Source organism: Apis cerana, linkage group LG8, assembly GCF_029169275.1.
Source record: "Apis cerana isolate GH-2021 linkage group LG8, AcerK_1.0, whole genome shotgun sequence".
Taxonomy (NCBI): domain Eukaryota; kingdom Metazoa; phylum Arthropoda; class Insecta; order Hymenoptera; family Apidae; genus Apis; species Apis cerana.
Genome location: NC_083859.1, coordinates 8,743,061 through 8,768,975, shown reverse-complemented (window position 1 = coordinate 8,768,975; position 25,915 = coordinate 8,743,061). Strand labels below are relative to the sequence as shown.

General features: G+C 32.5%; 1 protein-coding gene across 2 annotated transcripts in view; it reads left to right on the top strand.

Annotated features, from left to right (window-relative positions):
• LOC107996427 (uncharacterized) overlaps nt 1-25,915 on the top strand; it is a 74,633-nt gene that overhangs the window by 5,387 nt on the left and 43,331 nt on the right. For both annotated transcript variants that reach the window (XM_028666034.2, XM_017054463.3), the window contains exon 2: nt 20,405-20,526. In XM_028666034.2, coding sequence (XP_028521835.2) covers nt 20,463-20,526 — 64 coding nt within the window. In that variant the 5' untranslated portion in view covers nt 20,405-20,462. The remainder of the gene's footprint in view (nt 1-20,404; nt 20,527-25,915) is intronic.

Sequence of the window (25,915 nt, the reverse complement as noted above, 5' to 3'; positions counted from 1 at the left end):
TCAAATTTTTCAACAAAACTTTTCTCTTCTTTCCAATTAATTTTTATAATTTCCACGTCATCCATAAATGGAAATTTTATTGATGAAATATTTATAAGTTCTTTCTACATTTCTTATAGTCATTCGAATATAAATCCTTAATCTAAACGCAATTTAAGGATTAATTTTTCAAAAATTTAAACTTTAACGTTATATAAATCGTTACTAATAATCATTCAAACTTTAATAAAAATTTCTCATATTAGTATCTGAATTTAATTTTCTATACAGTACCATATGTATAACTAATATACCAATATAAAAATAATTAATTTTATAATTATATAAAACATCGAATTTTAACAAAAAATTTTTAACGATATTTTGACTTTCTCCTAAGATGTCCAATTAATTTTACAACTTCCGTGATTGTAAAATGGAAAGTTTATTGATTAAATTTTTCCAAATTCCTATAAAATAAATAACGATAAAATATTCGAATTTTACAAAACTTTTCTCCTCAGGATATTCAATCAATTTTATAATTTCCATATAACCTGTAAATGAAAAAATTTTTTTTCTCTCTATCGATTAAATCTTTCCAAATTCCTCCAATACGACGAAGTCGCTTCACCAATCTAAATTTAAAGATTAATTTTCCTAGAAACTGTGCACACCGTGTAAAAATAACTAACTATCGAGCCCTGTACTCTGTCTACTCTAACGTTCTATCATCGAATTCGTCGAATTTTTGAACAAAAATTTCCAACAATATTTTTGTTCTTTTTCCCAGGAAAATTGCTTTCTAAAATTAATCTTATAATCGCAAAATGGAAAATTTTTACTTAGACGAGAATAAATGGAGGAATCCGGCGCGTTGACGCAAATACCTATACGTGCATGATTGATTTGATTCAGAGATATCGCGACAACAACAAGAAGATTCGTTTGGCGGCCATCATAGAAAGTGCGGTGTGTAGGTGGGGGGAGGAGGGGGGCGAGGAGGAGGAGGAAAATGGTGAGGAAGAAAATTGACTGTACGAATACTATTTACTCGGTTCGAATGAAAATTGCAAACTCATTGGTTGTCAAAGGGAAATGGAGCCAGTTCGCGGCTCGCCGAAACTCTTCTTTTCCCGAGCAAAATCAACGGCCATTCATTTCATCGCTGGCCATTAACTTTTTACATCAGCTTTTTCGCAACCCTCCCCCTCCCTCCCCCAACACCCCATCGAAAATTCGATCGAGAATTGTATACAGAAATTCTGTAGCGGCATGAATGAAGAAAACGCATGAATTATTCATTTTCATAATTAATCTCGTCACGCTGTTTATTATTGACATTCCGCGCCGGCGCACAGCCATCGTTTAATTAGCGGCCATTTGCATTTTCAATTTCGATCGATTTCTGATTTTATCATAGATCATCGTTGTTCAAAAATTTTATATTTTCGAGAGGAAATCATCTTGTGACAATCATGGACAGGAATGGATCGTCATATTTTTCGGAAAAAAATTAATAAATTATGGATATTGATTCGTCCAAAGATTCCATGTGTGATGGAAAATTTTGAGAGGCTTTGAATGAATGACGAGAAAATTAGCTCGTTCCGGTTATTTTAAATTATTATTTTAAATTATTCGCGCCGATTAATGTTTACAATTCGATTGTTTTTTAAATTAGAGAGCGATGGAAAAGAAATTCGTAAGTGAAAGGAAAATTGTTTCGTCTCAGTATCATCTAGGCCTGAATTAATTATCAAAAGTAAAAAGCAATAAGTTGAGAGATAAGGGTAATTAAATTGCAAATTGTGGGTATAATTTTAAAAAGTTGGACAAAGAATGATCGAAACTTAAGGCGAATCGTAAGAGAGAGAAAAATCATTCCATCTCGATAAGAAAGATAATGTTGTAATGTATATATGTATATATATATATTTAAACGAGAAAATTTCTTAAAAAGAAGCTGTTGTTATTGTTTAAGAACAACGATCAAAAGAAGCGAGGATATTGTAACAAAATTTGCTTTCGGTCACATTGTCATTACAAAAATATTTAAAATTCATTAGAATTGTTTGCCACCGGTTATTTTCATAACCAACAGTCTTTTATCGGATGGAACGGTGAAATGTTTAAAAAACACGATAAGTCTTGACACGAAGTGAAATTGTCGAGGCATATTAAGACAATTTATTAAACAATGTGCGTTCTCTCTGAATTGAATCTTATGGAAAACTTGTAATTTTATTACAAATCATACAACAACAAATGTGTATGACAAAAACAAATTTACGAAACAACCATTGACAACGCGAGAATTAAAATTTCGAACAAATCTGTTAATTTAATAGAAAAACTAGACTACATCGATTCTTCGTTTTTATTCGATCGACATTTGTAAATGCGAATACATATTCGAGAGTAAAATTCTCGAAAATTAATGTTGAATAATTAATTTTTGCTAGTGGACAACTGCATTGAGAAAGTTACTCGTATTATTGAAGGCACTCTCGATCCAGAGAAAGTTACTATCTGATAGCGCTCTTAATGTAATGCGTCCTCTGGTGAAAAAATAATTTTCGATAATAACTTTCAACACTTTTACTCTTAAATGTATTCGTATTCTTCGAATGGAAACGAAAGAAATCATCGAATTTTATTAATCACGAGTGAAACGATCCGAGAAACTTGAGCGAATCTCGAAGAAACAAGGGGAAGATTTTAGTACCGATGAGTGGCCACAAGTGGCGCCTCGATCGCCAGCAGATTTCCTCACTAATCGGTGGCTCACCACTGAAACGCTACAAGACCCGTGATCGTCTTCCCTCGTTTCATGCAAGAATTTCGGTGCAGGTGCAGTTGGAACATTGAAACTATAATACAGCCAAGAATTAGCTAATAATTCATTCGATAAACGTATTTCATCGAGTAGTATTAATCGGTCGTTGCTCGATTAATATATACCGTGTATTATCGTATTGATTTATCACACGAGATTATGCCAATTAGAACGATATTCAAAGCGCGGACTCAAAGCAGGTGACCACGTGTTCACTTTGTTTCATTTAAAAGTTGACACATGATTTATACTTCGATATTCATCGCCAACGTTGTTATTAAATATTCATCTTTTTTTTTTTCTTTCTCCCATTAATCTACGGTACATTCTTTTGGATAGATAATTTCTCTGTTTTTATTCGTATTAAAAGGTTTTTTCCGACGGGGAAAAAAAAAGAACATTTAGAGGAATTTTTAAGTATCCCTAGGATTAGTATTATGGTGTATATATTACATTCTTCTGGAAAATTAATTTTCAGTTATATAAGATTGGAGATTTTTTTTTTGAAAAAGTACATTTAGGGAAAAGTTAATTTTTTTTCCACTTCACAATTCCAATGTATTTTTTCAATAATATTTCAATAATAGGAATTTTTTTGGAGAAATCTAAGAGAATTTATAGGGATCAAAATGTTAAAAATTTTAAACATCTATTTCTTTTAAAGCAAGTTTTTTTTTAGAAACATATTAAGTAATGCGAAAATTCTTAATCGAAATGAATTTATATTGCTAATTCGAAGTTAAAATATCGATGTTGATAGTACTGTTTAACGTTTGTCGTCGAAAAACCAGGTTTTTCCTTGTTCCATTAAAAACAGGGATTTCGCCAGAGAAAATTCTTTTTCCCGGCGAATAATATTATATTCGCAACTTTTCCTATTCCTCCCCCATACCCGCGTTTTCGTGGAAACAGGAATTCCATTAAAGCTTTCAAATCGGCCGACTCTTTCATCAGACAGGATCGATTTTACCGTCATCGTCTATTCGAATTAAAGCTATATACCGCGCGTTCCAGACTTCGCGGAACATATCAATCTGTATGCATTGCACACGGGAAAAAAGTCAGTCGCTGCGGTTAAAATTAACAGAGACGAGAAATTGGTGAAACTTGGGATTGATACGAAAACAAGATTCGAAGAAATAAAAGTGATGAAATTGAAGAGAAATAAATAAATCTGGCATAATAAACGAACGTGATTTTTCTACTATCTCTTTCGCAGTGATCTAATATCGGTTACGTGTAACAATTATATTAATATATACAAAGTGCTAATTCATTAGCACATTTCAGAATAAATAAATAAAAATTGTTAAATACAAAAATTATTGTCGATATTTATTAAGTTATAAATTAGAGGAAGCTTAGACTGTACTATATAGAATGTTAATATACTTGAAATACTTTTAGAGAGTCGATCTCAAAAGGCAATATAAGAATTAGTGTAAATTGTGAATAAAGATTCACAATTTTTTTATTAAGTTATAATTGAAGTTTACGTTAAAACGAAGAGAGAGAAAGTTCGATGATACGTTTGGAGATAAAGATATTTATATTACACACATATTGTGTTAACATATTTATGTATACACTTTTGGAAAATCGATTCTAGTGATCGAAAAAATTGATTTGCGTTGGCCGAAACGTTCTATTTTCGTCGTATTATCGTCTTGCTTTAATCTCCTTCTAACGAAAACTTAAAAATTAAACTCAAAACTTTCATATAAATAATCAAAATTATACCAACTTTCTAATTTCAGCTTTTCGAATTCTCGATCACCCAAAAAATTTTCCAATAAATATTTCAACACGCATATTTCATATATAGCGATTTCAATATCTTTCGCGATGTATTTTACAAAGAAGCTTAGCGCCATATCAAAGTAAAGTTTTTGTTGAAAACAAATGTACGCGGTGCTCTACGATCGATAAACGCACGCTTTAAGAAGTTTATTCGGCTCGGTGTCGTGGAGAATGCTTGGATTTTACAGGCACGGTCACGGTTTCGTATCGATTTTTAGCAAATTTACGAAGCCTCTCTCTTTCTCTTTCTATCTCTCTTTCTCTTTCTATCTCTCTCTCTCTTTCTCTTTCTTTGCGCGAGTTTTCACGAAGCACCACTAGCGGCGTCTTACGCCGAAACTTGGCGACGAAATTCTGCGGGCAATTTGCACGATCGTATAGGCTGGCGCGCAAGTGGGTCAGCCTCTTGGTATCCGCGTGAAAAAAAGGCTTAAGGCGCTGTCTGCTGCGTTTCACTCGGCTCTTAACGTGTTCAGCGCGAGATAAAGTCGATGTGAATCTTGGCTGATCGCGGAATTTCCTCTCGGCGTTTTTAGAATTTGCAAAAGCAAAAATGGGAAACGAATGACGAATAACAGGATTTTCCATATACGAAAAAATTATTATACAGGGATCGTTCCTCGGATCGTGGATTTTCAATGCTTCGAATGCAGTATAGTTACCTAATAATTTTATGATTCGTAATAATTTTATTTATCGATTTAGATTATTTTCAAGTGGTTGTGCGACAGATGCAGATTTATTAAGTAATTTATCTCGCAAAAGTGTGCAGCTGTTTCCAGCCATTTTCTTTGCCCTTATGTAGGAAGTTGTGAAAGTGTTAACATTTCCAACGTATTTCTGGGCCGTTGGACACCGGTGTTAACACACTGGTTACCGCTTCACGCGCTACTCCAAGTATCCACCGTATCGATTGCTGTCTGCAGCGTGTTCGCAGACAGAATTGTACAGAAAAGCTATATCCCTGTTCTAAAGCTAAAGGTTCCAAGTAAAAATATCGTTGAACATATGAAAATAAAATGATTAAATATATATATATATTATAAGAGATAATTAGTGGAAATTTGTTTTTGAATCGATGACCGTTCCTTGTTAATCGATGCCAAAGGATTACGCTTCTATAGTTGGAAAGAATTGTAATTTATTACAATTTTATATTTGTGCTCGACCTACCAATACTAATAAAGAAAATTCGCATAGATTTTATTTCGAAATTTGTTCTTAAGTTAGAGATATCAAGTTCGATGCCAAAGAATTATTGTAAATTAGGGAAAAAAATTGCAATTGATCAAAATAATTCAATCAGTATTTTTTCTCTCGCGAGGAACGAAGAAGATGAAGGTGGTTCGTTAACTTGATTAAATAATATTGGAGATTAAATTATCCTATCGATTATGGATTACCATTTCACGACGAGTTTTATGTCGTTTCACTCACTCAGGATAGATTTGGCTTCGATACGAACGGGCCAGACGATTAAGGAACAGGCGAGGTGTATTTTCGTCGGCCTCGCCGACGAGGTATCGGTACCGCAAAATCACGTTGCGCCATTCCCACCAACATCGAACTTGCTTCTGCCAGAGAGAAACCAACACAAAACGTGCCTCGATTAAACCTCCTATAATCCTGCTACCGTCTAACGAACAATGAGAAAACGTTGATATTCGGGCTCAACGATATTAATCCTGCTACGTTTATTTGAATTTTTGTGCGTGTTCTGGATTTCGTTTCGACAAATAAAAATTTTCATTTCATACCAAATATCCAATAATGTTGTTTAAATAAATATAAATTAGAGAATTTATGATATTAATATACGTCTTTTGGATCTAATTTAAAAGTATCCATATATTTAGAGACGCTTTTTTTATTATGTTTATATTTTTATTTTCTCTAAGAATTTGTAAGGAAAACAATTTTTGAATAATTCTACAGCACGCGTTCGAACGAATCAAATTATCCAGTAAATCAAAATATTTTTCATTGACCTATGAACGAATCAATTTTTAGATATCTAGATTAATAATGCAATACGTATCCTGTTTGAAAATTTCGAATGAATCGAATTATTATATTTTTCATGTAGTAATACGTATTTAATCTTCGAAACGAAACAGTTTTTGAATCGCACGAATGCGTTTGACGACTTACTTCGGAAACTTCCGATGAACTAAATTATCCAATAAATCAAAATATTTTCCATTAACCTATGAACGAAGCAATTTTTTGATTAGTGGTTGTACAACACGCGTCTGACCCCTCTTTGAAAATCTCGAATGAACCGAATTATTCAATAGACCAAAGTGTTTTCCATATAAAATACATATTTAACCTAGGAACGAAACAATTTTTCGTGATTGTACAGCGCACGCCTGGCTGCGTACTACTTGAATCATGTTCCAGACTGTCGATTCGCAAATAAATCGCGATAGACGTCGCTAAATCACATATGTTGCATCGATGTACAGTGCCACACCGTTTGGCGCTGCGATCGTGCAGCTTTGCACGCTCGCGACACATCCTGCCGCTCTCGAAAGACTGCTACGTGCCATTACCGGCTGACATGTTTGGACATCATTGTTTATAAGCGCTTTTACACGCCGCTCAGAATACCGTGCGCCATTGTGTACAAAACGTTAATTGATCAAGGGAAACAAGTATACAATTTTGTAATATCTCATAGGCGATTACACTATATGCGATATAGGAAGTGATCCTTGTCGGTCATTCGTATTATATCTGTATTACAATGACGAGTGGGATTAGATATGCGACGATATGTGTTAATGTGTGTCATCGAGATTGCGACATAGAGATAAACCGATCTCAGTGTCGTATTTATGTATTATATTACTTACAATTGTTAGTTATAGTTTTAAGATGTCGAGACTTTTGATCCATCTATACTTTGTATCTGATAATCTACTTAAATGTGTACACTGTATATTTGAAATGTATATCTAAAAAACTTTTGATTTAAGAGTTATATCTGATAAAAATGTAATGGAATATCTTTCTGTGAAACAGTGTTCTATCAATCGAAAGCAAATATTGTTTTCGAATACTTTGCATTAATGACGTCATAGGATCGATGTTGCGTAGTATATTATAGAACCATAAATATTCATATAATTGATTTACATATTCATAATCATTCTTCATATGCAATTTTGTATAGGTTGAAAATTAATTTTCTTTTTTTTCTTTTTTATTGTTGCATATTGTAACTCAATTTAATTTAATTTAATTTATCGTAGAATAATTTAAATTTAATATAACCTTTGATTTAAATCTGATGATTCGTAATGTAACTTGAAAAACCTAAGAACGCTAAATCAAGTCTCAATCTTAAATAATTGTAATCCCAAATATATACGAAATCTTATATTCTTCTAGACTTTTCTAGATTTGTTATTATTGCTAGAATTCACTGTCGAATAGCGTTGTAAATTACGAGATTCGTTGAACACGAAACAGTTAGGATAAAATGCCAAATATCTGATTCGAACTGCGAAGGGTTAATATTTCGTTCATTATAGGTTAGAATCGAGTTGTACACCTAATAATAATACGTTATGAAAGTACTATTACGTGATGGAAATAAATCAATTTTATTTCTAACTTCGTATAGGTTACACATGAATGAGTACACGGGTAGTCTTCGTTATTATACCTTTCTCTCTTTGTCAGTTCGTAAAACTTTCACGCAGGTTATTAACGTATTACTACGTTCCAATCGAAATTATACGTTCCGTGTTATTATAGTTGTATTGAATCTGCCGGTTGTAATTAACAGTACTTTCTTTCGCGGAATTTATCCTACTTTGATCTTACTTCTAAATTCTCATTTTCTTTATCAATAACTAAAAACTAACAATTATAGCGTAGATTGTTAATTCTAATCTTTCTTTCGTAAAATTATTTCGAAATATTTTTTTTTTTCAAAAAGAAACTTTCGAAATTATAATATAAAATTATAAACTCTAAATGAAATATGATACCGCATATGTATAAAATTTATTGATAATTTTTACTTCTATCGTTTTCAAAACTAAAATTATATTATGATCATATCATGGATCAATCGATTGTAATTATAATGCTAAAAAACTAATCATACTAATTTTTTAAATTATTTCGAAATATTTTTTTTTTTCAAAAAGAAACTTTCGAAATTATAATATAAAATTATGATACCGCTCACGTATAAAATTTATTAATAATTTTTACTTCTATCGTTTTTAAAACTAAAATTATATTAACAGGATATTATGATCGTATCATCGATTATAATTATAATGCGTCAAACTAATCATACTAATTTTGATTTTGGATTATCACATTTCGAATTTAAAATTCAAATTAAAAAAAAAGATGTTTCGATCCTCGCGTGATATTGCCGTAATGGCGACCGTATGCGGGGAAGAGTGGCATTTTATGGAAATCATTAAACGATTCTTTAAGATATTTGCAAGACTCGATTTTCATCCTGGGATGATGAATATCGTATACCATGTATACGTGCATATGTGCACGTTTTTCATATCGAGCGGCAGTTTGCCATGTTATCGATCGTACTCCTTCGAATACTTTTGAAGAGTCGATTATCGAAACTTTGAAAGACGGCAATTTTTATTCTTTCCGTTTCCTCGGAATTTTTTACGAGCATTCGAAACTCTATCTAGCTATGTCGTTTCCATATTGCCTTTCCCCATATCTGCTACTGATTAATGCGAATTTTCTAAACGTGGAATAGCATCGCGTTGCAATATTATTGTGGCACAATATTATTATCATCGTGAATTTATTGTTATATTGTTGTAGCTATTATTATAATAGTGCGATAATGTAATATCTACCCAATAAGAATACGTGGGGAGTATAGTGTTTTGATAGTAGACGCAGAATTATCCTCGTCATTACTTTTCTGACTTCCTATTCACTTCACTGTTATTATTCACTCATTGTTTCTCGCTTTCATCATAGAGCGAGAGTACCGAAAATGGATTAATACTGGCAATTTTCACATCTAACTTCCTGATTAGTATGAATGCAAAGCAATCTCAATGTCTAATATTAAACCACTGGACCATATTCTTCTATGCAAAAAATTGGAATTCTATATCATTATAATTTTTTAATTTTTCTAAATATTTTCTATCATCTTTCATTTTTCTTGTTTCTTCTTTATGAAATATCTATATGTATAAATTTAGATATGTCTAGATAATACTAGATACAACTGTAATGTTATTGTACACATTACTGCACATTATATAAGATGATAACACTTTTAAGGATTAGATTACGTTAGATAACCTAATACTTTCCAATTAACTTTTTTAAAAATTATAGTAAATTAAAACCCAAAACGCGAAACGCGAAGATTAATATAGAAAAATTTCGATCGCAATTTATTTATTAATTAATAAGCAATTGAAGTTTGCGTCGGACCGTGTCTCTCTATCTTCGTCACTTGCCGCCGTCTCTCTCTTGTCTTCATCTCGCTTCACTCGACGCGAACTTCAATAACCTATAACTCGACAAATAAGCCTCAACCGAAATTTTTATAAATCAACTTTATAATAATCGTTTTGACATTCAGAATCGACCATCCAAAATTCTCCCACGAATATTTTATCACCCTGTACGTAATATACAATATACTCTCGAGATGAGACCTGTCAATGGATTTTCGACAGGCTTCGCGAAATACTTGAAAAACAGAAGGACGCTCGAACATTTTTGCTGCTGCCGCGCGCGCATACACTTCGTCCCGGACAAAAGGCTTCTCCTTCTCTCTCTCTCTCTCTCTCTCTCTCTCTCTCTCTCTCTCTCTCTCTCTCTGTCGTTTTCATCGTCTATTTTCATCTTCGTCGCTCGACCGTCGGCTGGATTTCGTGACGCCGCGAGCGAATAAGGGAATAGTCGCGGTGAAAAGGAATATAATCGGCGAAGAAAAGGAGAGAAGAGAGATAGTCGATGGTGGTGAAGTCGAGGAGACGGAGAGAGGATGGATTGTGGTGGTGGAAGAAAGATGAATATATGAGAGGAAGGGTTCCTCGCTACAAACAATACGAAATGTCTTCCGTGAGAACTTTCTACTTGCAAAACCTTATGGGCCTTATGGTGTTCGGTTTCAAAATACAAGGCCTGCTCCAATTCGAGAGAAAAGAATTCTCTCTCTCTCTCTCTCTCTCCTCTTTTTGTTTCAGTATTGTGTGTCAGAAAAGGAAGGGGTTTATATATATACTCTTTTTCTGCATAGAATTTTCATTTTTTTCAATCGTGGTGACACGTCGACAACGTTGAAATTCTAGTTTCTTAATCTTATCGCGAAGTATTGAACTTGATAAGGACTGGGAGGGAGTCGAAGTGGAGCATGGTAAATCACTGTGTTGCTCGTGCAACTAGTATGAAAAGATTGTTATTTTGAAATTCTAATATATTGTTGTAGTAATAATATTTCTTAATTTTAGATTAATATTATGGAAATGATTTATTTTTTACGATTACAGAGAGGCAAAGTCTAAAAAGTCTTTTAACTCGAAAATTAGTCTCGATAATAAAAATAGACCTTAACAAAAATTCAATTCTCGTTGAATATTCTTTTGAAATAAATCTCTAGATCCTGACTTTTCTTCGATATTGAATTTTTAAAGCAGAGAAAGGAGGGAGAGAGAAAAAAAGTTCGCAAACTAAGGACTGAAAAGATCAATTACTTGCGAAGTCTGAATTTAAACATCGGCAAACGAGAAATATTCAAGCCGGAAAAAATTCAAGGAACAGTGCAACTAAAGAGGATGCAAATGAACTATTCATGGCTTTTCGAGGAGAGTAAAAAGGATTCGCACATAAGAAATTAAATCTTTGAAATTAAAAAAAAAAAATGTTCACGAGAGAAAAAAAACTGAAAAAAATAAATAAAACATAATTAAAGTTTATCTTTGATTGTGAATTATTTTGATTTATTCTTTGATCTCACAAATAATCGTACATATTCTCTAAAATTTTTTAAAATTGTTTCATAAGCTCTTTTTTCGTGTAACTCTTTACCAATATGCTAGGTTTCCTTGTGTTCTAGCTATAAAGTTACGTACTTATACACAAACTCATGCAAGGATGACTATACACACGCACTTACATAGTATACGTCAGAAAATACGTGGATTCCAGCAGCACAACTATGGCCGACATGTCGATTCTGGTTAAACGGCTGTCAATTTCACGCAACTAGCGTTAATCTGAAAAATCTTGAAAATTATTGCCTGAAAATTCTTTGCTTTTAGTGCTCGAATTTTTGTTCGTGCTAAATTTTCAATATTGTTGATACGTAACGTTTCCTTTGTCGCAAATAAGATTCGACAAAATTTGTAATACTAATGGAAAGCACAAAAGGAAAAACCGTCAATTATTTAATTTCATTAATAACAGATCAGAAATTATTCCGAGTTTTGTTTCGTTTATTTTTTCTCTCCAATTATTTAATAATTCTTTATTGCTATAATTGGATCACGATTGATCAGATCGATTTAAAATTAAAATTAAATTCATTTTGTACGTTTAAAGAAATAATAATTTTATCGAGTCTTTGAGTAAACATAAGATACAAAAGAAAGTGGATTAACCTAAGCGACGTATTTAGACCAACAAACTTTTTATCCAATTCCGTGGTCCAGTTTAGGTAGTACGAACAGTGCTCAAAATAGCGTAACCCGAGTAGACAGTGGATTATTTTGAGCACACGATTTTCTACTTTGAGCACACTTTCACCGCTGTTTTCTATTTAACTTTTGATTATGATCATCTCAAATCCTTTCTGCACGATTATTCTTTTTTTATAACAAATTGCCCGCAAAAATCCATTATCCGACAAATTTCAAAATTCAACTCGTAATATGAATATCAATATCGTATCATGTATCATATATCATCATAATACAAAATATGCAATATCATATAAAATATGCAATATTTACGCTATATATATATATATATATATTTTGACGAGAAACTTTTCTTTATCTTCCTTTATTGCTTTTTTCAAAGGATTCTTGTATCATAAATCACGTATACCATAAGAAGAAGAAAAAAATAATTAAGCAAGATTCTTTGCAATAGAGAAATAGTAGAAAAAAAAAAAAAGTAGATGGCGCGTTAAGTGCAAGCACTTCTCCATCCGAACTACTGCCTCTTTATACATTGATGACGTAAACGGGATGCATTACGTACTATAACGAACAGAGATTCACCCTGCCCTATTTACTTTTTTTCACATTGACATTTCTTTGACCCGGAAATCACGAACCATTACGAAACAAGTCCAACAAGGATTTCCCTTCGACTTGATTTCATTCCGGCCAATAAATCAGGATTATTAATCTCGCCACTAGTACAACCAATTCACTTTTCTCGAGATCGGTATCACTGGAAACGTTGAATGGAACAATATAATGGATGTTATAAGACAATCTCGAGTGCTAATTACATTTATTGAGAGAAATCAGAAGTGTTTAATCAACATACGTAGAATCTACGTTATAATTACACAGTTTTAAAGTTTTAGTTCTTCTTCTTCTTCTTCTTCTTCTTCTTCGCATGCTGAGTTGATGTGTATATATGTTACACTATATGTTTGAATATAATATCTATGCATATAATCTACGAATTCATGTATATTTTATCAATGTGATTATTTATTATTATAATGGGGTACTGTTCATTGTTTACAATATATAATTATTTGTTGTAAATGAATGGATTAATTAATGGATTAAAAACATATGTATATATTAAAATTACACTAGAATTTGAAAATTAATTTCGAAAATTAACGATCATTCGTAATCAACGATGCTCAAATCATCTCAAAATCTTGGAGGAAACTTGATATTTCACGATTATATATATATTCGAGAATCCAGCCTCCTGAAATTTTAGAACAAAAAATCTCGCCCTAAAATTCGGATTCCCAAAATTTTAAGAAATCTGATATTCGTCACGAGGGACGGAACAATTTTTTCTCGAGCTGAATTCATTCGAAAATATAAAATATAATAATACCGTTGAGAATCACATCAGAAAAATCGATAAAGAAGCGAGAAATATAATAATAAATAGAAATTCCAATTATAGAATCGAAGTATAGGGAAATACAAAAATGATAAAAATAGTCATTTAATGAGTTTCGAATCTCGTGACAGCTGTTTTTTTTTCTTTCTTTTTTTTTTTTTTCTTTTTATTTCCTCCCAGCTTGCAATTAACGGGAAGGTCGATCGGTTCTGTTCCATGCACGCCTTGTCAGAAGTTAGATTTCTCGATAATGCTCGTCGTTCATGAATTTCCATCGAACGTATTGCGCGTGACGTTCCCATAAACGCGTACTCGCGTGTCAGTCCCAGATTATGTTTATACAACGTGCACGTGACCACTGTGTTTATTTTCGCGGTTTTCTTTGAGAAAAAGCTCATCAATTTTTCAACGTCTCCCTCTCTCTCTCTCTCTCTCTCTCTCTCTCTCTCTCTCTCTCTCTCATCACGTGAGAAATTTGTTTAACAAATTTCGTTTCTTATCTCCAATTCATCGTATTAATCTTGGATTTGATTGACGTTGACTTTTTTCTTTCTTTCTTTCTTTTTTTTTTCAATTTTAAATCGGTTCATTTTTTTTTCTTTTTCTATCGATTCCCCAAATATCTTTCGAATCTTTCTTGCGATCAATGTTGTGATTAAAAAATGGTGGAAGAATGGATGGGTCGATCAGAAAGAAGTAAAATAATAATTTAGAAAATTGTGTCAAGTATGAATATTTGGATCGTTAATCGAATATTATCCTGTGGTATTAATTTTAACGTCGAGATACATTTTCTTTTTTTCTTTTTACCATTGATTCTCTTCGCTGGTAGATATCGATTTGCTTGATCGAGGCGGGAAAGGAAGCACATTCGAAATGGCGAACGACTCTGTATAGAGAGTTAATCGAGGATCGATTAACATCAATTAACACGTCATTCATCATCGATTATGAATGCTTCAGATCACTTGGCAGTCGTGATAATGATTGTAATTATAAAGCGGCTGTGATAAGCGTCGATTAACGACCGGTGGTCGTAAATATCACGTGATTCACGACAAGTACAGAGGCACTCTGACCAATTAATAACATTACGGAGCAGTGATCAGAAAGATTTAATTTATATAAAATATCGCATCACGATATTTTTAATAACCACGTTAAGTGGAATCACGAAAGAAAAGTATATCGAATATATAAAACTTTATTTTTAGTATGATCGTATGATCTCTGAAACAAGTGGATTGAATCATTGCTCGAAGCAAAGTAATAACAAACAACAAAGCAAATTTTTTCTTAAAGGGAAAATGTAACACGAAATGTTTTCAGTGGGACAGAAAGAAATCTTTGCAAAATGTCGATTAAACAGGTCGATAAAAAGCTTTCGTTAGGTTTAGAAAAGGGAAAGAAAGGAAGAGAAAAGTAGCTTTCACGATGGATGAAAAGTAAAAATTCGTGCGCATTGAAACACGAAACTTTAAACAAGCAGCTGTTGCAAAACGTGGCGCGATCACCTCGCAGCTAGCTAATAAAGCTCGGTATAAAGTAACCATCAGCGATGGTTTTATTCAATGATGCCAATGACACACACGGCACGTCATGCACGTTCACAGTGGCTCTCACCCGAAACATTCTCATAGAAACTTGATTATCCGAATTACTCGATATGACCATCCTCAAATTTTCAACGAGCGACAACTGATCTGATTGCACGGAATTTTTTTCGAGATTATATCATTGTGATTATTTATTATTATCGATCGATCAATAAGCTCATTGTAGTCGAGCAATCACAAAAGAGATAATTTCGTATATAAAATATTGTATTTATTATTCTTTTCGAAAAAAGAAATATGAAATCCTTTAGAAAATGCGAACGATTGTATTATGAAAAATGAAGAAAGAATGAAATCAAATTTGGAACTATTTTATTTTTTCTTATCACGTTATGCAAGATTATATATATATATACATGTAATCGTTTGACATATGAGATGTGATTTCAGAAATAAAATTTGCGTCTCTTTATCATTCTTCACCGGGAGGAAAAAGAAAAAGAGAAAGAGAAGGAAGAAACGTTTAATTAATACGAACGAGTGATTGGCCAGGCGAATGCAAAATGGAGGAATTCAATCGATAATCACGACCGCTTAAGTATGTCTTTGGCAACAAAGGCAAGAAAGAGAGGGGAAAAAACGAGAAGAAACGGAGTGAGAATAATATAGAGTATGAAGAAGAAAAGGGAAGGGAAAATGGGATGGTTCCAAGTTATAGTGGTGCACTGCAGACTTTTTCATATTGGAATGTCGCGTTTCAGCATTCCAGACGAATAAATGGAATCCTCGATAAATCTTTGATCTTCACGACGATTCTGTATTTAAACTTGCCACTTATAGATACAGGCGATGTCTATTTATTGCATTACGTTATTCACTCGCATAATGCAATGCACAGTCCCGAGAAATAACATTAATTCTTTCGTCAATATTGGAAAAAAAGAAAAAATTAATATTATTTTGTATGTAAAAAAAAAATATATATATATATAAAATTGTTATACATCGAAAGTAAATCTTAAAGTTTTTGTTAAGATATAAAAGATAATGTGCGTGGAATTTTTTTTTTTTTTTTTAGGTGGAATTTTAATAAGATAAAGATAAAGACAATGTTTTTACTGTTTTTTTTTTCGTGGAATAATTGAATGATTGTTTTTGTTCCCACGAAGCTTTATTCCCTGATTGTATCGCTATATTTAGAAATACCTGAGCAGAATATATCCACTTTTTCACCTGTTGGAAACTATTCCTAGGAATCATTATATTTATTTAAACTCTTTTCTTCTTTTTTTTTTTTTTTAAATCTGATTACTCTTCATCATCTTTCCCAAACAAAAGTTCATTTTCCCTCTTTCCTTGGCACGACCAGTAATCATGGTAGTCGCTAATAACGGCTGGCACTGAACTTGTTAGTGATATCACGAAGGTCATTGAAAGAAATGACGCGCCTGATAAATCACCAATTATTCAAACTTCCGACCAATTTCGTTTTCCAACAAGGTATTATCAGACAAACTGTACATCAAATAAATAAATAAATATATATATCATAAAATATTGTATACACGCGATGAATAATGAAAGCTTTCGAAATTTACGTAATTCATGTATCAATCATAAAGCTTTGTTCTCATCGAGACGCTCGATCGATCGATCCTCCTCGAGTCATCAGATTCATTTGCACTTGACATACATGCGTACAATATATACGCATTACATCATCTAATAAATCCTGAACAACATAATTTAATTTCATCGAATTTCGAAAATTATAAATCTCAACCGAGTCGAAGTTATCTTCCTCTCCAACAATTGCACGATTGTATCGTATAACAATTCATTGATCGGTGCATACGTACCGATACCACGACCTGTTGAGGCCCCTACCGTCGGAATTGCTGTTAGCGTCAATTCAGATAGCCCTCTAATCCCGTGAGATTGAGCAGAACGTTAGACGGAAGTGAAGGGAAACGGCGAGGGGAGAGGGAAAGAGAGAGAGGGGGGGAGAGGAGGGAGGAAGGGAGGGAGAAAGGGAAAGAAAGGCAGAGGCTGCTATGCGTCGCCTTGGCTTTAGAGCCAAGCGGACGAGAAGAGCCCAGGGTCGTTTCGGTATGGTAGCCTATGGCCTATGCCAACACCTAATCCGAATCCTCGGGTTTGCTGCTAGGCAAATCGAATGCACGTTGGGAGAGAGACGATTAGTTTCTCCGCCGGCGTTTTTCGAAAGTCGACCTGGCCGTCCATCTTCTTCTCCATTGTTGTCGTGGGAAGAACAAGAAAGATTGAGAGTTCTTTAAATTTTCCATAATATGGGATTTGGATTAGAAAGAAAGAAAAATGTAATAATGTTATGTATACAGAAGATAGAATTCATTAAAATTTTGCTCACTTGGGTTACTCTTTATGTTCCTCTTTATATATATTTCAAGTACAAATATATATATATATTGTATAGAAGAAGAACAAGAAAGATTGAGAGTTCTTTAAATTTTCCATAATATGGGATTTGGATTAGAAAGAAAGAAAAATGTAATAATGTTATGTATACAGAAGATAGAATTCATTAAAATTTTGCTCACTTGAGTTACTCTTTATGTTCCTCTTTATATATATATATATCTCAAGTACAATTATTATATGTATATATTATATCTTATTTTATCTTTGTTGTTTTTTACCAGAGATAATTTCAAGTAAAATTTTTCAATTTGAATTTTGATTCTCTAAATTGTTCCTTTTCTTTTTTTTTTTTAAATTTTAATCAATTCAATTAAATCTTATTTCCCAAATGCATCGCGAATATTTGTTATACAAATTTATTCGTCAACGAAGAAAAGAAAAGAAGAGGAACAATTGGACAATTTCTCTTAATAAGAAGGGGAAGAAACTTACGATCAGGTCAAAAATAAAAATCGTGAGAGCCACTGAGGAGCCACTCGCGATACGACGAGCTCTTGCCACGGTTCTCAAGGAACGACACCAGTCTAATAACGGCCTGTTGCTAGTCGTCACAATTATGCCCATTATACCAAGTGTAACGGTGGTGAATCGCCACCGGGATATCGTTGATGGACGATGATCCTTTTGATACGACGCGAACGCGCCACGCGTTCTCTTCTCTCCGATTGAGAACCATTAGCGCTGGTCCTCTCTCAACGGCGTTAAGCCGTAAAAGGGCCACACACTGTGTTTGCTCGTAACAACATTCCGCCAATACGAATGGAATACATGTCCTCTCTCTCTCTCTCTCTCTCTCTCTCTCTCTCTCTCTCTCTCTCTCTCTCTCTCTCTCTCTCAGGGATTAATGGCGACTGTGGCGAAAATTCGCAATGCGGAGAACCACTGGCCTCGCTGTTATGGCTGCACGAGCGAATATATAGTGGGACATAAGAACGGGCGCACTTTGTTTTACCGTTGTTTGTCTCTCGATCTCGAGTAATAGCTCGGCCTCGACTATGATCCAGTACGAAATCTTGGTTAATGATTTAAGCAAGAATTTAGTCCGTGAGCAAAGCGTGGAGGGGGGAGGGAGGGGGTTTCTTCTCGACATCGAAACGCTTTTGATGCTAATATAATTATTAATAACGATTGTAAAAATAAATCTTGTTATTATTAATAAGTGTATAGCAATAAGATACTACGGCGCTTATCGTGCATAGTGATAAGTGAAATTATCTAAGCATTGAGTAATTCGGTGTACGATACACTGTGTAACTTCTAGGTTACACGGTTATACACGGTTGTAAAGTAGATTATTCGAGATAAGAGAAGGCTTCGAATAATATCTTATCTTTTCCAGTGTGTCCAGTATATATAATAATTCTATACATTCGAAAAAAATTATTTGCCTTATCCGCAAATAATTAATCATTATCTCTCAAAAAATATGTCTGCTACAGCAGTTTATTGAGAAAAAAATTTTATATATATATATCTCGATCGTTCTATTATATTGCTCCTATTATAAAAGCGGTCAAAATTGTTATTCCATGCGATACAAGAAAAAATTAATTTATATCTCGAAGTTTTTTTTTCTAATTTTATTAAATATCGTGTTATTAGGTTTTAATGTTGCATGCATTATCAAATTTATGTACAACAAGTATTGTTTTTTTTTCCCCCTAGAATTCTTGAATTAATCGTTTCATATGATTAATAAAACAAATAAAAATTCAAAAATAATAAAATTAGAATTAACCTAGAATAAATTGCAATGCAAAGCGAATACGATATAAACGGGAAGATAGAAGTGGAGTGATTTACATATTGTTGTTTTATTAGGATACACAAATATGTATAAAGTTTACGCAGGTTGAAGATCTGATAAAGTTTTCATGATTAAAGAAGAATTGTTTATCTTATACTGAATATATGAATAATTCAACTTCCAGCTGCAATCAGTTTCTAGGTTGAGAACCTCTATAAGCTGTTCCTATGCGATCTCGACGATACAAGAAGAGATCCAGCCAACTCTCTTAGTCGTCTTGCATATGTATCGCAATTCTTCACCTCATATCACCTGCATGATACTGTTACTCAATTATACGAGGTCCTCCGCCATTTTTTTTTACGTCATCGAACAATGCACAGAATCCGCTACCTCCTCTGCCTTTCGTACTTATTGGAACCGTATCAAGTGGATCGTGATTGTTCGATTTTATCGAATATATCTTCGATAAAATATGAGAAATATTTTCTACGTGCAAATAAATTGAGAATGGAAATTACATTTTGAGTGTAGTTAATTCGTCATATTCTACGCCTCGATGAATCATAGTTCGTAGAAGTACAATATACATCGTAATACAGTTAGGTCATAAATTATTCCATTGAATATCTGCATTGACTGATTTCTTAAGATTTCTTAAGATGTTTGAGACTTTTCATTGTATTCCATTTTAGAATTTGACACGAAATAAAAATGAATTTTTTAGTGGAAAAATAAATTAGAAACATTATATTCTCTGATAAAAATTCGTGAATTATATAATAGTACAGATGATGGATTAAGTAAAGATTTGTGCAATAAAAAGTTACAGTCAAGAATATATATAGTGTTACGTTATTAAATCAAAGAAAAAAACAGATTATTCCATCGTGTTATTATTGATTATTGAAAGAATAAGTTCTGAATATTTTTTTCATTGATGTGTTTCAGGAAGACGTGGCACACGGATTCGTTTAAATGGTGGCTCTAAGGGGTTTCATTGGAAAGCATGAGGGAAAGAACGCCCTCTGCCGACGATACCCCGAAGAGGGCTCCACCAGCTCCACCCAGAGGTTAATATTTAGACATCAATATTACTAAAAATTATTCTTTGACAAATACTTACATTTTTAAGAAATGAAAATGAAAGAATTTATATTCTCGCAACAATTATTTTACTAACTCACTTTCCGAAATTAATGCAATTATTCAGAAATCATGGAAATAGTGAAAATTAACAATTTCTATTCACTTTAAATTATCTCAATATCGATATATAAATTTTACTTTCTGTTACAAATAATATTTTAATTAAATTCGATAAAGCTCATTACTTGATTATTTCGATTTATTACAGTCAACGTAATGAATTCAAAAAAAAAAACATGTAGAAACTATGTCTATCTCTTTAATTGAAAAAACATATTTTATTACAACACATATTGATTACAACACGTTAAAAGCTATTAATAAATCATAAAAGCATAAATTTAAGCCAAATAATTCGTACAAAAATTCGTGCCAAAGAGTTAAAAAAAAATCTAACCTACAAAGATATGAAAACGTAATTGAAACGGCGTTCCTCCGTCCCAATTTCCATTCAGACTTATTCTAATCACCCTTCGAGCCTCGCATCTACATATAGAGTCCCACGACACGAGTATTGCGTTCGGTCTATAATTAACCGCGCGTTGAACACCCAAAACCACGAGGCTTGCGGTCGTAGATGCGATAAGTAGACGAGTGGCGCGACTACTTTCGAAACACCCTGTTCGTGCGCATAGACGCCGCGCATTTCCGAATGATGCGTTATGTAATAGCGCGCAGGTTGCAGGTTGCGCCTCTCGGGTGGTGCGCGCACGCGCGGATGCGTGCACCCGTCACGCCGATATTAAGGCGCGATACCGCTCTGTAGACAGGTTATGTGACGTGCTAGTGAAACTGTCGTGCTCACTGACAAGGGCCTTGAAAGCGATTTCTAAGCAGTCACGTTCATAAACGTGTTCTTTTCTTCTCCTTTTTCGTCAGATATATTTGAATATCTCGCAGTTTCGCTCGTAAAGATATTATCAGGAATTTCGTAGATTTTTGCCATTTTTTCGATTTGTGAAGACGATTAAATATTGGAAAGGAGAAACACATCCAAGTAATTTTAGTTATTTATGTGATATACAACGATTAATCTATCGAATTGGTTATATTTTGTGGATCAATTTTTCCATTAATGGAGCGCGATTGAAACTTCATTGGATAGCGAAATGACAGTTGTCGTTTGTTCCAAGTTCTTCGAAATGCATACAAATATGTTTATCTGTTTATATGATATTTTATGGCTCCAATGTAAGTACTAGATTGGCATAGAGTATTATAAATTTTATAGATCACCATCTTTCGATTTTATGACACTGAATATTGGACCACGATAAATATTTTATAGGTTATGAAATGATAGCTAGCTATTCGAAATAGTAAATTTAATTTTATTTATTTATTTATATAATGTATAATAACCTCAATCTACCAGGACATTAGTGGTGAGATATAGTATTCCAAAAAAGATTGAAAATTTTGTAGATCATTTCGATTTATAAGTCGAGATTGAATATCGATATGTTAAATTTTTTACCATCATGTGATCGTAAAAGTTGCTTGATTATTCATAAAAATTCCAAATATAAGCATAATTTTATTATATACGTATATACGTATAATTTATTTATATACGTTTTTATATCTTTCGATTTATGGGTCAAGACTGAATATTGAATCGTGTTAAATTTTCTATAAATCGTAAAATCGTAAAAACTTTGAAACACATTTAAGTATAATTTTATTTATTTATATTATATTTAATAACACAAATATCCAAATTTTTATAAGTTTTAATTCTATTATAAATATTCAATTTATTCGATAATCATGGTGCTATTATGAATTAACGTATCGGTGATGCGGCAAAAAGGTTGAGAAACACTGTTGTCGATTGGTGATAGAGAAAGAAATGACATCGAAATGTCTTGAGGGCGATTGGTTATCGGAAATTGATTATTTTTGAATATATATAGGGAATTTTAAAATCATTGATTATCGTATGTAAGCAAAATAATGCACTCGAAGTTTTTTAATAGAAGTTTAAAGTTTAATATATTTTCTAAAAGTTTTTTAATAAAGCGTTAAAATGAATTATCGATTGAGAAAATATCCAATGCATACAAATCAAGTATCGAGTATTCAAATATAATTAAGTTAAATGAAATAATCATTCACATATTCAGAAATTCGTCATTCCATATTGTTAAAAAATTATTTTACTATCTCATAACTACTACGTAGTTACGTAAAAGTCACTGATAAAAAAAAAAAAACTAGATTTTGACACGAAAGACGTGGGAGGAGGTAAATATATTTAAAGACTCGGTGCTATCACCTTTCAAGCATAATGCAGTGGGTGTTCCAAAGCTATTATAGCTTCCACTGACGTGACAACGATAGACTAAATTACAATTTTCCCTAAGTTTATATCCTCAATTGGATATTCCTACAATAATTTAATTCAAGAATTAATATTTTCGTAGAATTGTTTAAATTAATAATCCTTACTGTATATCTTAAATGTTTAAAATTTTCACATTTATACTCGTGCTATACGTTTCAAATATTTCTAACGATCGTTTAATCGTTTAATCGTTGTTTTAAATTTTCAATTCGTCTATTGTCCCGTTCAAATTCCACGTTCCATACAGATATTGTATACAGATAGTCGGAGGGTTCAGGCAATTTGTACCGATACCGTTTAGCCAGCCATAGGATTCAATGGGATTTAGGTTAGGTCCGTGTCCACGTAGCCGCAGTGCCCCATAGCGGTCGAGTTCAGCCATTTTCGTGGTCACAAATGGCAGTGGGATTCCTGGTTAATTATTGTGCCTGACTCGCGTTTCACGCTGCATTATCGACCAGCCATTTGTGCTGCTCTTTGGAATGCAAACTGTTGAGTTTCAGTAGGTATACCAACAAAAAACTTTACTTTTTTACAATTCTGTTAACAAAACGATGAATTAAACATGAAATTCCCGATTGGTTGTATTGATATTTTTCTCGTAAACAACCAGAAAACGGAATTCTATTTATTTTTCTTGGAAGAATAATTTTATACCTGAGCGTAGATTTTTATTGTATAAATTGATCTCGAAATTATTAATTGGAATTAAAATTGAAATAACGTGTTTTCCTTAAAGATAAAAAAACTAGAATAATTAGAAGTGATAAAGTTTTAATATAGAAAGAAAAACATAACGTGTGAAAAGATTTTTTTTTATAGATATAAAATTGAATTGATTAACTTTGAAAAAAGAGTTGTAATAATTCCAAGAAAACTTGGAAATCGAATGAAAAGAACAATACGAGGGAATACGTGCTACGAGATAAATAATTTATCGTGAAGACTAGCAGAAAAGAGAGAGAAAGAGAGAGACAAGAAAAGACAAGAAAATTATCAGGTTAAAATGATCGATAACAAAATCAGGAATGTTGTATTTATTGAATTATTTATTAAATAAACAAATTTATCTGAAGATTTCGAAGAATGAGTCACATAAATAAAGAGCAAAGAAATTTTTAATAAAATAAGTACAATGAAGAATAATTATGTAAAATATATTTTATTCGATTAAACATTATATTTGTTTAATTATATTTAATTATATGTATAACATTGTTAAACATTATATTTGTTTAATTATATGTATATATCTTTGGTTTTGAAAGATTTGACAAATTCACTGTTCAATATATATAATATATATACAAATTGATATAATAAGTAATATGGAATAATAATAATATTCTGTTTCAATTATTTCATAACTGTTTCATAATTATATCTTAGTTATTAAATATAATATCTTAATTATAATTCTTTATAAATATTTATGATTAACGTATATAAATAAATTAGACTTAGATAATAAGTCTAATTTTAATATGATTTAAACATTTTTAATATTCTATATTTTTTTTCCAACTTTTTTATCAATAATATTATGCAGCTTTATACATATACATTCCAGATTATAAATACGAAAAATATTTCTTAGAATTTATTCCAACATATTATTCGTTCGTCTTTCATTCTTCTATCCTCTCTCTCGATGTACACGAAATAGGAATTTCCATTTTTCCACAGATTAATTTTTTACCATCGATGGATGATCGATAATAATAATTCAACGAGTTTTCGAAGTAAGTTTCGCAAGATATGAGCGAGAGGTTTCTACCAGGATGTTCATCGATTCTTTTTTTCTTTCTTTTTTTTTTTTTGTCACGAATTATTGGCTCGCCTTTGTTTATCGCCGATAGATGGATATAAAAAGTGGAAATGTACCGTACAAAGGCTACTGACTATTTTAATTGATTGACAGGCCGAAGGACGCTCGTGCGATTGTTGTTTTAATAGACTGCACCGTTGTACAGTTATAAATTGCACAGTTAACAGTGGCCCGAGCCATCTTTGCCACGCAACGGGTGGGACGAAAATGACCTGGCCTGAAAATAAGCTTTCACTGCCATATTTATGAATGACGTTTAAATATGTATCGAGGGATCCCCGGTGGCGCGTCATGAACAGTGCGGTGGAATTAAAAGGGTCACGAGCTTTAGTATTTAGGATGGTATACCGGGTAGGAGAAAAGTAAATTCAACGAAAGTAAATTGTAAAATGGGAATGAAAGCGAGTGGAGAATTAATTTAGACAACGGTGATCCTCTACGGTTTAATGTCAACGAGAGTGGAATTAGAAGGCGGAATTTTCGTAATTATATACCGGGTGAGACGAAAATTTGAAATTAAGATAGAATAAATTTCGATGAAGGTAAATTGGTTACAGACAACGATTACTGGATAATTCTTCGTGCCTCAATGCCAATGTCGGTGGAATTGGAAGAAGAAAAATTGGAAAGAACGAATTCTCGTATTTGTATACCGGGTAGAAAATTTCAAAATAAACTCGATGAAAATAATTATGATTATAGACAATATTATTGAACGATTCTCTGTGATATTAATAACAATAAAATTAGAAGACGGAATTTTCGTAATTATATACCGGGTGAGACGAAAATTTGAAATTAAGATAGAATAAAATTCGATGAAGGTAAATTGGTTACGGACAACGATTACTGGATAATTCTTCGTGCCTCAATGCCAATGTCGGTGGAATTGGAAGAAGAAAAATTGGAAAGAACGAATTCTCGTATTTGTATACCGGGTAGAAAATTTCAAAATAAACTCGATGAAAATAATTATGATTATAGACAATATTATTGAACGATTCTCTGTGATATTAATAACAATAAAATTAGAAGACGGAATTTTCGTAATTATATACCGGGTGAGACGAAAATTTGAAATTAAGATAGAATAAAATTCGATGAAGGTAAATTGGTTACGGACAACGATTACTGGATA